This window comes from Cynoglossus semilaevis, chromosome 5, assembly GCF_000523025.1.
Source record: "Cynoglossus semilaevis isolate Cse_v1.0 chromosome 5, Cse_v1.0, whole genome shotgun sequence".
Taxonomy (NCBI): Eukaryota; Metazoa; Chordata; class Actinopteri; order Pleuronectiformes; family Cynoglossidae; genus Cynoglossus; species Cynoglossus semilaevis.
Window position 1 is genome coordinate 15,241,036 of NC_024311.1, and position 14,366 is coordinate 15,255,401.

At 37.5% G+C, this 14,366-nt stretch overlaps 1 protein-coding gene across 1 annotated transcript in view; it reads right to left on the minus strand.

The window, feature by feature from the left end:
* itfg1 (integrin alpha FG-GAP repeat containing 1) overlaps positions 1-14,366 on the minus strand; it is an 86,001-nt gene that overhangs the window by 49,998 nt on the left and 21,637 nt on the right. Inside the window, exon 9 of the mRNA XM_008310730.3 lies at positions 7,619-7,713. Coding sequence (XP_008308952.2) covers positions 7,619-7,713 — 95 coding nt within the window. The remainder of the gene's footprint in view (positions 1-7,618; positions 7,714-14,366) is intronic.

The window sequence follows — 14,366 nt, forward strand, 5'->3', positions numbered from 1 at the left end:
AAATCATTTTTAAATCCACACACCACTCACTGTTTCACCACAACATCATTTAAACCAGGAAATAATAGGAGCCATATTTTGGTTCGACACGACGGTTGGTTCGTTGGGACATTTTTAAGAGAGTATGATTTGTCCATATTTGCCACACATATTCTGGGTATGTGAGAATGTGAATTCTACATTAGCATCAGCGCAATGTCATACTTCAACGGTCAACTCAGTTTACATGTTGAGATGAACTGCATTGTCAATATGTAAAGCAAAAGTTGCACTTCCTGGTTGCCGCAGGTTTTGAAACCTGACCCTGACCTTCTTTGTTTATTTCTGCTCTTTTATTCAAGCGCAGGTGAATTTATAAATGAATTGTCTATAAACTGTGTCTTTTGTTGAGATGTTTTTCCTACAAGACAGGAAACAGCCTTATCAGCAGAGCGACTGTACTGATGTTTACCCCGGGGCAGTCAATGTTCTGTCTGCTGCCTTTTTTTTTTATGCTGATTACAGTGAGAAGACAACGAGGCTGGAAAAAAGAAAAACTGCAACAACCTGTCGCCTAATGTGACAGAGTGAAGACTCACAAACCTGAAGCCTGTCCCACAGCATTCAACCCAGTGGAGATATTTACTGTAGCTTTTGTTTTTAAGTAACAATTTAATGTAAGAACCGAACATCAAAAGTGGATTAATATGTAAACAAGTACATAAACCTACGCGGCCTCTATCATTGAGTTTTTGTGAACCATTATTACATTATGCCATCAACATTTTAATAATTAAAATCATTGCCGACCTCATTCAATGTGTTAATATTGTCTTTTGCAAAAGTACAGTTGTATTTTGCTTAAAAGGAAGGTTTGGATTATATGATATAATTAAACTCAATAACAACATGCAGCAAATTTCACCAGTTATTCAAACAGTTTGTCCTAATAATGGAATTATGTGGTGAAAATGTGGTTCGATTTCTGGGTGGTCAGTGTTTCTTATACAGCTGCTCTGTTGATACACAGAAATCATATGGAAACAAACCGATAATCCCAACAGCAGCTGTAACAATTATATAAAAGACAGACAGAGGAATAATATGTTGGGGATGCAAATGTATGCACATATGTAAATACGACAGATGGTAAATGAAAGAGGAAAAAAGAAGATTAAGGCTCAAATTTGAGTGATCCATCATTAGGGTTGTCTTACTTTAATTGATAAATCATCTATCCTGGCGAGCAAGTGAATGATCATTCATACTCATACTGTGTTAACATACAGGAAGAACAAAAGCGGAACGTAAAAGAGACGTCGCCTCAGCTGAACAGTTCTTTTTCTAATGAAGCGATTTTTATTAAGAGAATAAAAATAATATGTTTTCTTAGAAAAGATAATAGTGTTTACAGAAAGTTACAGTGAGTGGAACTTTTATATATTAAAGAAACACTTCTTTAGATGATTTTAAAATGTTAACACTTACAATATAATGAATATTTCGTTGTATTTAAGCAACCTTGGATTAATGTGCATCTTGAATGATTTGCTTAAATTAGACATATTTGCTGACCCTCCCCCAAACTCACGCTGAAGCCCCCACACACGCCTCTTCATTATGAAGGTCGTTTGAGCTCAAGGTGCTTTTTGTGAAACAAAAACTCTTCCCGTGAATAAATGGTGGGATTATTGGATATACAGCGCCTGACATTCTGTGTAGTGTTAAAATCTGTAATTTCACACTTAATAAACTCATTTTGCAGCCCTAGTTTTTCCCTAATCCAGAGCCAGAAAAGCTGCTGTTTACTGTCACACAGACTAACAACCATCCATGTAGGTCTGATATTCATAAAAACAAAATACGATTCCCAACAGAAAAGTCAATGTCCTGGCTTCAGTGACGACTTAAGTATTAAGAAAAAAAAAAAAAAAAAAGCTACAGCATGCTGAGAGACTCCCATCGATTCAACTTGCTGGAAAAGGCTTTCGCTTCATTAGGCCAAGAAATTAATAAGAGGGCAGCCTGAGGTGGAGGTGGGATGTGGTGCCGGCGACAATGTGAAATGAGGAGGTGCTGTAGCATCAACAGACAACAAGGCTGTCTATGGCAATAAAATAGAGGAAAAAGAGCCAAGCATGTAATAAGGCGATGGCTTTTATGATCCCACTGATATACTGACGATAATGCTTTTCACATTAGAACTGGCACTTAAAGACAGCATGGGCTTTAAATGATGAGTGGGCGGAGAGAGCAGCGAGAGCAGAAGCAGCAAATTAGTTCTTTTCTGCCATAATACAAGGCGACAGATAAATCAAGGCTAAAATTATTTATTTACTCACAAGTTGTGACAGTGATTTAGGAGTAACGTCTATCACACTCATAAGTTATACATTTGGAGTAGAGAGCTACCAGCGTAAAGAAGAGAGAACAGAAAAAAAGGCAATTTAGACAATGTAACCATGAAAGCAAAGAAAAAAAAAAAGGAACGTTGCTATATGAGGCCAGAGGAAAGTGCATTAGGAAGCACAGGATGACTGAATATTTGCAGACTATTGCAGAGAGTTTAGGGATGAGAAGTGACAAGCTGTTGTGTGCAATAAGGAGCATTTAACCAACAAGTGTTTGGTATCTCGTCAAGTGAATGGACAAGGTAAATTGTCCTCTAAACAATAGAACTGGAATGGCCTTACAGCAGGCTGGAGACCAGGGAAAATGAGAATTTGGATAGGTGGATGTTTTGGAGGAAATAAAGGGAACAGTACAATCGTGGGGGAGGTAGAATAACCATTCCAGACAATAGTGCAGACAAGAGCTACGGACCAGGGTGCAGACGTGGTAGAAAGGATGAAAAAATTAGGGTTAATGTTGTCTGTCTGGTACAGGGACTGCAGCAGGATTGAAAGGAAACTTTTTTTGTGCACAGTCCAACAGACAGAAGGCTAAGCTGCAGGTGGAGATAAAGAATGTGTGTGATTTTTATTCAGAGTTACCAGGATTAAAAAATGACAGGATTCAAGGGAAAGAAAAGGTTAAGCCAGGAAAGGAACGTGCTTCAGAAAGTTGTTTGGACATTTGTAGAGGATTCATAATAAGTATTAGTTAAATGCATTGATTGCTTTAAGATCTATTTTAATGTAAATATTAAAGCTTGAATTCAGAAGGTTTCATGTGGGACGTTGGCATATTTTCCTCTGTTTCCTCACTCTATATGTACAGTATATTTGTATATTCCTATTATATTATACAGCATGTCACAAAAATCTAACATCAAAATCAGTTAATTAAGTGTTGCCACATGCTGTTGCATGACAGGCGATTAAAAATCATTTTTGTTTCTGTCACAGCTGCATTAAGTTCAGTTTTTATCCATATTAAATAAAAAGAGAATCTATATTTTTTTGGCGTCAGCTCCCACAGCTTGTCTTTTTAAATGAAGGTACTCAGAATCAGGAGCCAGAGATGGAGCGAGACCATATGTCTTTCCGTCACCTGGGCAGGAGAGAGAGCGGCCTCCTCCTGCTGTCAGTGTCACCTCTCAGACCACTGACCACTGACCACTGACCGGTGTCTGCCTGGTATTGGCTGTGTCCAGGCAGGAACTGTAGGCAGCTGGCCTGGTCTCATTGTTGCATGTTGGTATTAACAAATGTATCCAAAGACAAAGTAATACACCAAATAGTGTATTTTAAAAATCACTATTTTCCTCTGCATATAAATAATTCAGTCAGCATTTTAAAGTCTTCCTCGACACATTTTTTTAAGTGAAGCAAAAAATAAATACGAAGTTGTTGCTTTTTCACCATGTTGTATGAGGCCCTGCAGTGATTACAAGGACAGTACTTTATGCATCATTTATTTGCTTTTGTTTTCACACCTACTGCACAATATAATCAACATTGGCAGAAATGATGGCACCAAATTGAAAGCTAATTCATTAGTGTTTTGTTTTTTTGCACCTCTCAGACCACTTTGGTCACAAAAACATATTAAATAAATAAATATTATTAATAATAATCTAATATGCAGACATTATTTTGAATAGGAAAAGTTTAATAATAATCTAATATGCAGACATTAGTTTGAATAGGAAAAGTAATCTTAAAATATAATATAAAGTACTATTAGATAATACTGCTGCATGATTTTTTTTTCATAAACCTTATGATTTAAAAATGAACATCAAGATGAAATGAAGCAGATTAAATATTTGTACATGGAAAATATCAATAATTTCTCATTAAATGGTAGATTGTTATTACTTGTAAGTAACAAAGTAAAAAAGTTCCTGGGTGCAATGCTGCTGGTAGCTTCCTGCCGTTTCCTCCATGTCATGATGAACTAAAGGCCCTGAAGCGGCAGCAGAGGTGGGAGTGTGAAGAGTGGCTAAGACTGTAAAATGAATTGCTGTTTGAAGATGAACTACAATACAGACACCTTCCAGTTTCAGCTCAGCAGGTACTGTATTTCTTTCACAGCCTGAGGGCATCCCTATACTTTTGTTTGTAAACTTATATATTTTCTACTCCTCTTTTCTGGGTCTTCCTCCCATTTGATTGTCTTCTCCTAAGAAAATACAACGAGGAGGACACAAACTTTAATAGAGTGTTCCGATTTTATCCATTGGTCAATAAATGACTGGTTGGTAAGGTGTTCAGACAAACGCACCAAGGTTCCTACACTGAGCCATCCATGCTACAAACAGTCAGCCTCCAGGCTCCTCACACTCATGACACAGACTGCTGCGCCGCATTTGGAGACATTAGCATAGAAGCTAAAAACAGGTAACCACAGCTTACCCAACATTTCTTCACCGACTTGTATGTTTTTATGTTGTTGAAGGAAAACAAGACCATTTTCACAAGGAAATGTTTACTAGTTTCAACAAAAAATAAGGAATAAGTGTGTCAGCAAAAACCAAGAAATGAACCGTGGACGTCTTTTTTTTTCAACATTTGAATAGTAGAACAAGTTCACTGGAGGCAGTGGAACAGCAATAGAGTATTGTTTGTCTTAATATCTTATCTTTTCTTATCTTTCTGATCAAACCTGTCTTTGGTTCCTACGTCAACAAGAAGTCAGGAAGATCAACAACTCTCGTGACCATGAAGACAGTTAACAATAGCTTCTCAAAAACTCTGTTTTTCTAAATCAAGTGATATTTTCTTTAAATTCCCCTTTTTTCTTCTTCCTCAACCCAGAGAAGACATCTGCCAATGAACCACTCCATTAACATCACAGAAGATCCTCTGTTACGAAGAAACACACGGCCCCTAACGTGCAGGGTGTTAGAAAAAGCATAAATGTGACAATTGCAACTGGGCACAGCAGAGGTAAAATCTGACATATCTGTGAGCTACTGGAGATGAGGATCCAAACTGTAGTGTATGTGCGGTGGTTTCTGTTCACTAAGAGAGTGAGTGTGATCTCAGAGCGATTCCATTATTCCACAAATCACAGAGGCTTACAGTAAGTTCTGATTCCTCCTGGCTCTGCCTGCCTCTCCCTCTCCACCTGTCCCATTTTTGACAGCACTGACTGTCGCTCAAACACAGAGCAGAACATGAAACGACATGTGTTACCTTCATCCTTCAGCGCCTGTGTGTCCTCCTCCCTCCACTTCCTCTCCCATTTGCTTCATCTACATTCCCTTTCAAAAACTCTCCTTTCAATCATTTTTTTTTTGTTGTTGACTGGGAAACAAAAGGCGATATGTCCGTGGGGAGAATACATGCTTGCGCTTTTCCATTGTGTGTGTGTCGTTGGAGAGCACACGTGTGGGGGAGCGAACATGCAGATAAGCCTCTAATAATTCTATTTTAGACTGAGAGAACACAGAGATGGATTTCTGCTGGTAGCTACAGGAAGACGAAGAACACAGGAAGTAGGTTAACCTGCCAAGAAACAGGATAAAAGTGAAAAAGTTACACACAAGATGGCACCGTGTGTAGGAGGTAGTCCTGGAACACAAATCCCGAGTCAACATGTCTGCAATTCTGCACAAATTCATCTGTTGGCACCGTGCAGGAACGGAATTGAGCGTGTGTGTGTGTGTGTGTGATTCTGCACAACAACAAAGTCAGGATCAGCCCCTCAGTCGTTCTAAGTCAAAGTCTCCCCACAGTGAGCCACATGTTTAATGCCTTCCTAAAATAGAAAGCCATTGTACAACAAAACAGAGGCTGTGGAATCACAGCGTTAAAGTGGCGTTTCTAAGAGCAGAGATGATGACAAGACATGTAGGAGAGAGAAGTGGCCCAGAAAAAAAAAAGGTGTTTATCAACTTGGTCAAATGTAAGTCTTATGTCTTATGCAGAAGTAAGAGGCTAGAGTAAATATGACCACATCTCTCATTTCTCATTTCTATTTCAAGTACTCTAAGAAAATATAGAGAACCAGAAGCTTATTCTAGACATTTAAAAGCCTAAAGCCCAGAGAAATTATCTAGGTTGCAGAAGTCAGACAGGGCAGAGGAGCCACTAACGGGCCATGGGGAGTAGGGCGCACCTGTGACAGCTTAAAATCAAAATGGTTTTAAAAAAAAAATATATATATATATTAAAAAATACTAGGAGGTATATAGTCAATACCAGGGCTGCCAGAATTTAAAATTACATTTTAATCAGAATAATCACTAAGGATTAATCACAAATAATTATGAATGTTAAGCTCAACAGGCTTGGGTGAATTGAACAGTGTTTCCTGCAATGTGTGCAAATGACAACATGTTTATTGACTGCGTATAAGAGCAGTGACAAGTGGATGGAGAGTGGTATTACTGAAGAAAGGCTACAGTGAGATTAAATTGAAGTTTTAATCCAATTAATTTCACATTAATTATAATTATAAATGAACACTGAAAGTTAATTTTGACAGCCATAGTAAATACAGTTAGCAGACGTCTACATCTGTATATCATGTCTGAATGATGTTCACGGTAAGGCCGTAACCTTGGGTTTTACCACGGCATGGTTCAATGTCCTTGTGACTTAGTCACTGTTTACATTGTGCATTAGGTACAAATTATATGACGACTAATTACTGCTATTTTTTTCTTCATTTCATCCGCCCTGCCTGACACATAATTGATTACAGACATCAAAAGGCTCTCTCTTTAATGCACTTTCCCATATGCAGTTCAGCACTAACCGCGAATCTGCACCATATGCTATGCAGCAGTTTTATGCTAAAAAAAAAAAAAAAAAAAAAAAATCTGGATGACATACTTCTAAAGCTCCACTTATACAGTAAATGTTTGAAAAGCAAACCAATTATTGTAAGACTTTAAAAATCTACAAATTAACATATATATAATTATATATTTATACATATATATAAAAATAAATATATATATACGGACATAAATATATATATATATATACACATATATACCTATATATAGATACATACATAAATATATACATATACACACATATACATACATACATATATATACATACACATATAAATATAAATATATATACACACACACATATATGTGTATATATATATATATACATATATGTGTATATATATATATATATATACATACATACATACATACATTAAAAAAGTCACAGAAGGGAAAAAAAACAAAGAGCGAAGTGATTACAAATTAAAATGTGTGTTCATCACTTACATCTTGTGAGCCAGACTTGGCCAAGTAGATGGCACTGCGGTGACAGGCATCATCCAGACACACGGGGAGAAGATGGTCTTGGTCGCCATCACCATCTGTCAGACACAGACACAGACACAGACTTAGACTGAAAAGAACAATGACGAGGCAGAGCTGGTCTTTTCTGCAGTCGACTCTCGGTTCAGGAAACATTCTGACATTAAACAACAGCTGCTGTTTTTATTTCGTTTATTTTGTTAATGAGTTTGATCACAGGAACACACACACTTGTTTCCATTAAACACGCACACATTAAAGATGCTCTCTTTGATAGTATGTTATAAAAATGTCATGTGTAATTTTTTTTTCCTCACTGATTCATTACAATGGCTGTTGATTTTTAATTATCACAATAAGTGATAAGATTTTCCCCATCTGTGAAAACAAAAAGACATAAATCAAACCAACAGCCATTGAGAATGAAAACAATTTTGAAAAACCAGGTTGAGCTTCACGTTATTATGAATGCACTGATGCTCACCCACACACAAATAATAACACTAATGCCTCATTACAGTGAGTGACACTAAGTCGACACTAATTACCAAAGAGACATATCCATAATCACACATGATATTTGAGGAAAAATTTAAACTTTTTTTTTTTTTTAAGGAACTACTTGTATAGTCTTGAACTCAACTGAACAACTTTCATTGCTAGGAGACAGTTTCAACCCAGTTACCTTTAATGCAGCGTATCTACCAGACCTGCACAACATTATTCCCTTCTCAAGTCCACTTACACACTAAAAGTAAAACAGCTGTGGGGCAATTACATCAACAACAATCTAGAGAGAAACAGGAAAAGGGGCCGTTTGTTGCACTTCAGAAGACCAGAAAAACCTCAATGACTGCATAGCATAGCTCACAAACACTGACATTCGGCATGCATGTGGATGTAAATGTGCCGTGACACACCAGTGTGAGGTCATTAGGTGTGCCGCGGAAAATTATCCAACGTCACTTAATTGGTCCCAAAACTTTGATTTATTTATGGCAAATAATTTGTATTCGTTCATCAATGTGTGACAGACAGAGCAATAAATCCTCTTCCACTAGGTGGCAGCAGATGGTTTTTAAAACTAAGAAAAACATAATCGGAACTGTTGAAGTAGATCTCTGTGAGTGTCTTTCTTCAATTCCTGCCACTACATGAGCGCTGTCTTCGACTAAACAGGAGTAGATTTTTAGTAAATTTAAACTAGAATATTAAATTAAATTTCATTACATGAGATTTTTGTTTGGTGATGTGCCCTGGGGTTTTTTCCTGATCATATATATGTGCCGTGGAAACATTGGTCTAAGTCATAAGTGCAAAAATGCATTTAATGCAAAATGACATTACACTATACACTGTGGATCGCGACCTGTTTCCCCTCAACATGTCCATCCACTGGGTAAGAACACAGCTCCCAAACAGATGTTTCACCATGTGGAAACAACGTCCTGATAGATGCTAATGACGAATGACAGTACGGAACAAGAGGAGGAGGAGGAGGAGGAGGAGAAACTGAGAGCAGCTGTCGGGGGCTCAGGATCCATTATTATCTACATGTGTTGAATATCTATTGGAAATTCCTTAGGAATCCCAGATTGGCCAAAAGTTTGAAAAACAAACACATTTCTATTGGTATTACCAGTTCAAGGACATTAAACTAAAGGGAAGTTAAGAGTCAGTGAAACATGGTTCAGTTTAAAATTTTAAATGTGGACATAAATTCTAAATCTTACAAATCTTTCAAATATTTAAGCCCTTTTTTTTCCACTTTAATGATTCTTTAAAATAAAATAAAAACTGCAAAAAAGATTCCTGCATCAAAGGAATGGAGATACAAAAAAAGAAAATTACGAAAATATTCAGTTCAATTAAAAATGACTTTTTTGAATTCCAATATTTTAGAATTGGCTGAGAATGTGTTGCAATACTTAAGGATTATATTACAACATATTGCCTCAAGATAAGCAAACTCAAATTGCTGTAGTACAAATAGCGGTTCCCATCAACTGTCAACTTCAAAATACTTATTAATGGCTGTCACAAAAGAGCAACTGAGAAAAATAAAGAAATTAGAATAATTACACTTGAACTACTGCAAGTGTAATAGACAAAAAACATGTTTCAAAAGTGATAAGCTCTAATTTGGTTTTACACTGGTCTATCCCTGCTTCTTATTGTCATTTCCACTACAGTAAAGCTGCCTTGCTTTGCCCCTCCTGTCATTACCTCCTTTTATGCATCTGTCTTTTTTTAATCCCTCTCTCTTCGTCTTCTACTCCTCTTCGTATTTACTCCTGTTCCACTTTGTAATTCATTTGCTTTTCTTAACCCCCATCGCACTCTTAATTCCTTTTGCCTTTTGTCACTTGCTTAATCTTTTTCATTCGCATCCCTCCATTCCCTTTCCTGCTCTCCATTTCTCATCGCTACCCCCTGCTGATGGTGTACAGTCCTACGGATATTGGCTGAGAGAGTCATTGAGGGACAGAACTGCAGATACAAATGAAACGGAGACGGCTTTAGAGAGAGATGTCAGGCCTGTAGGGAAGAGGGCACAGGAAAAAAAAAAAAGAAAGAAATACATTTATACAGACACACATTTATATTCACAGTAAACGGCCAACCACCGACAACAATGTAAATTACTTTATATCATACATAACCTACATGTCATGAACCCGTGTTTTGAATAAAAAAAAAGACATCCATGTACATATACTGTATGTATGTTTACCACTGTCCTGAAGTTTGAATCAGGGTCACTGGATTTTTTTTTTCTTTTCTATTTCCTAAAACATCAGTTATATCTGCTGGGTCAAACAGCAGTGTTTGGTTCAAAGGTTAAAGGTCAGTTACTGTATTTATCAAGTTTACATTTCCTGCCCACGAATGTACGGTATGGTTCTCTATGGAGCTTAGTTCGAGTCAGAGAGAAGAAAAAAACTTTTTTTTAGATATTAAATTTATATTATAGAACTAAAGGTTTTGTCTCCTCAGGGTCAGAACTGGTAGAGAGTTATTCTTTGGCTTCTTAATTAATGATAATATAATACTAATAGGTTATATCATCGATATGGGTGTAAAACTGAAAATAAACCACAGCAAGAATATTTAAAAAAACCCCACTGTGGCTGAATCACTATACCAGAGAGTGTCAAAACCCCACTGTGGCTGAATCACTATAGCAGAGAGTGTCATGTCTAAATAACAACTGTGAAATAGCTGCTTAGCTGCTAAAAAGATATGGGTTTTACTTTCAGCAAACTTTATTGTTTTGCAGTTTGCATTTCCATAATGTGCTAAAGTTATGTCAGGCTTTGATGTTTGAGCTAGAACGCATCAAAAATGAATACGGCCTAATTAGGAGGTTTTAATTTGCATTTTAGTCAATCTACAGACACAGACACAGACGTCAGGGCCTGACTTTGTTCCTCACCTGCAAAACTGCCCTCAAGTTTTTAACAGAAGCAGAAAAATCCATTATTCCAAAAGTGTGACACTGTGATGGAGAATGTGACACCAGTGAAGCAGCGATACAAGACACAGCCACAGCAAGACTGTGGAAGGTATGCAGTGGCTAAGGAGATAATAAAGTGACACAAAAAAAAAGAGGTAGAGAGGGAGGAGGGATTGAATGGAGCACAATAGAACAAGATGAGTGGAGGAAAGAATGTCTGAAGGGGAGAGCAGAAGGAAACGCTGTGTCCTGTTAACATGTCGACTTACTCTACCTGCACACATTCACAATAATACACACACAGCTCAGATGACAGCCTTTCCTATTTTAAATATCACTTCCACACACACTCACACACACACTCTGTCTCTCTCTTCTCCCTCTCTGAAGAATGTCTTGAAGTGAGCTGCCGGTCACATTTTCTACCATATATCCTGTATAATATATGCTGAAACACTTTGCTGTAGGACTTTGTTGTGTTTTACTTAACGATGAATTATGCATGACGAAGTGACAGCTGTCACTTTGAAAAATGTAATCACTTCAGTGATGAGTCAGACTCGCCGGTTCTGCCTGGCATACACCCAGCGTCAATTAGATGTTTGGAAGTGGAATCAGCGAGGAGGACAAAAAGACAAGCGTGTTGTAGGGAGTGCAGGTGTAACTGTGCAGGAACGTAAACAACAACATACTGGACATACACAGTACGTAGGAACAAACAGACAGATACAGCTGACGTATGCTAGGACTGTTCAACTACTTCAGTATTGGTCATCCATCCAGATTGATGACGACCATGAAGGTGAAGCTGCAGTCTGGTTCCTGTCTTGTGACTTAGAATCAAAGGAGATTCTCAAGCTCACACACTATTTCCTGCAACGTTTTTCTTCAAAGGAGATTCTCAAGCTCACACACTTTCTCCTGCAACTTTTTTTCCCTATTTCCAGGCAGGTCGGTCCGTCATTACAAGTAGGTGTTCTCAGTGTTTGTGGTAAATCCCAAAACTCCTCAAGGAAGATGTAAAACCTCCTTGTAGTGTGTTTTGGGGTTAGCTCGTGACTCTGACCTACTTTAGTTTTCCAAAAAAAAATACTTGTTACTTGTACATCATGTCAAAAACAAAACAAAAAATACATGCAAACTCTTTCAGAAAATATGTGCAACACTTGTTCACTTTGCTATGAACAGCGGTAACACCCGCAATATGTGCAATTAATTGACTGTTATTATTTATTATTTACATTATTATATTACATTTTGATACATTATTTTACAAACTATATTTGATAGTAACGTATACAGAGTATAAATGTAAGAAACTACAGGCTAATACCTGTATTACTACAGCACCATGCTACACTTCACTCCTTCTGTACTCTGCTGCTGTTAACACTGTGACCCCCCCACCCACACCCCCCGACCCCCTGACGATGTGGGATGAATAAAGGATTTCTTACCTTATCTTATCTTATTATCTACAGTTCCAGTTATTGTATAATTCATTTCTTTTATTTGAACTTTTTTTTTTACCTGGTATTATCTACAGCTGAATCTGAAAAAGGAAAAAAAAAAAGGACAGATGCAACAAAGAGCAGTAGGAAAAAGAAGATGTAGGTATAATTAAATGGAAGAACAACCAAAAAAGGTCAGACAATAGGGATGGAGAGAGAGAACAGACACCGATGTGTGATGGAAATAATTGCTACTATTCTCTGCAGAGGGTTACGGTGCTGCTCTCTGCACCACCTGATTCCCTCCGTTCCTTAATTCCTTCATTATCCTCCCTGCTATCATCACCTCTCCTCACCCACCTCTGCACATTCTTACATTTCTGTCCTCCATCCTATCTTGGCTCACGTCATCTTTGAAGTGTTCGGTCCTGCCACACTCAGAGTACTCATTTTCGTTGAGATTCTGTTTTTTTTTTTTTTATTATTGTACCACCCCACGGTCATTCTTTAAAGACACACTCTATAATAAGCCCTGAGAGATGTTGGACATGAAAAAGTATCCCCTCAAGAGAGAGAGAGATTGGCTGCATGATAAAAATATCAACAGAGAAAGACTGATTGACAGGAAGAAACGATATCAGAGCAAAGTATAACAATACAAGTGGGCACAATTATAAATAACTACAGTTAGAGAGACGGATAACGAGAACAAAAAGTACTGCCTCTAACTTTAGTGTTTTATAAAGGACACATTTTTCCACTTTAACGCAATATCGTCTTTTGCACGATGAATGAAAGTAAAGCAATCTAGTGATATGACATCGTAATTTAGATGAGAAACTGGGGAAGAAAAAAAAAGAAAATATGGAATGAGTAATCGGGCTGTATCACAGATCAAAAGTGTCAAATTGCATCTCAACTTTAGATAAAGTCGGCTGATTAGAGGAATTCAGATCCAAGGATCTCCAAACTGTGGCCAATAAGAGAAATGTCTTTAAGTTTTGGTTTCTTAAAAGACTGACTGGACTGGGGGAAGCTTTAGAGAAACTAAATGGACTGATGTTTTTGACTAGCAAATTATGCAAAAGCATGGATTAAAAGAACGAAGAAAAAAAAAGGTGCAGAATGAGTGACATTTCCAATTTCGGTCAAATCTTTATTTCCAGATGAATAGAGTTTATATCTTTCTCTAACTCCTACATCTTTCATTTCTGTATTTGTTTGTATTTACAGTACTTGTCTGTGTGAGTGTGTATGAGTCACACTAGACTGAAAGTTAATTAAATATACATCCACCGTTACAAAACTAAGGACAGGCTGCTGCTTAAATTTAATGATGCCTCTGCAGATAGCTGACATTTTTCCCCATCAGTGGCAGAGTTTCCTGAACATTTATTTTCTTGGACCAAGGCAAACTGTTTACAGTTCAAGCTTACAGTTGTAGATCAGCAAAACAGGAGGCTTGTTGTTTTCACTGCTGTCAAAGCTTGAGTGCCAAAAGATGCATAAGAATATACATAAAACAGGAGAGGCAACTTCTCAACTGCACCGTCTTCTATGAGAATCTCCGTTTTTTTTTGTTAAATTTGTTAAATTTCCTCTGAGAACCTCAGCCATTTAGCTGTTAAACTGCACTGGTTGTGCCTTAAGAAGCTAACATAGATCAGCGGCCGCTGAGAGGAGACAACCATGGGCCACTTCGTAGAACCCTGGCTACAGTCAGGCCATTAAAGAGCCATCTGAGATTCGCTAAGGATAAATGAAAAGCCAAGGGGAAGGACGGAAATTCCTGGGCGGGATTGGT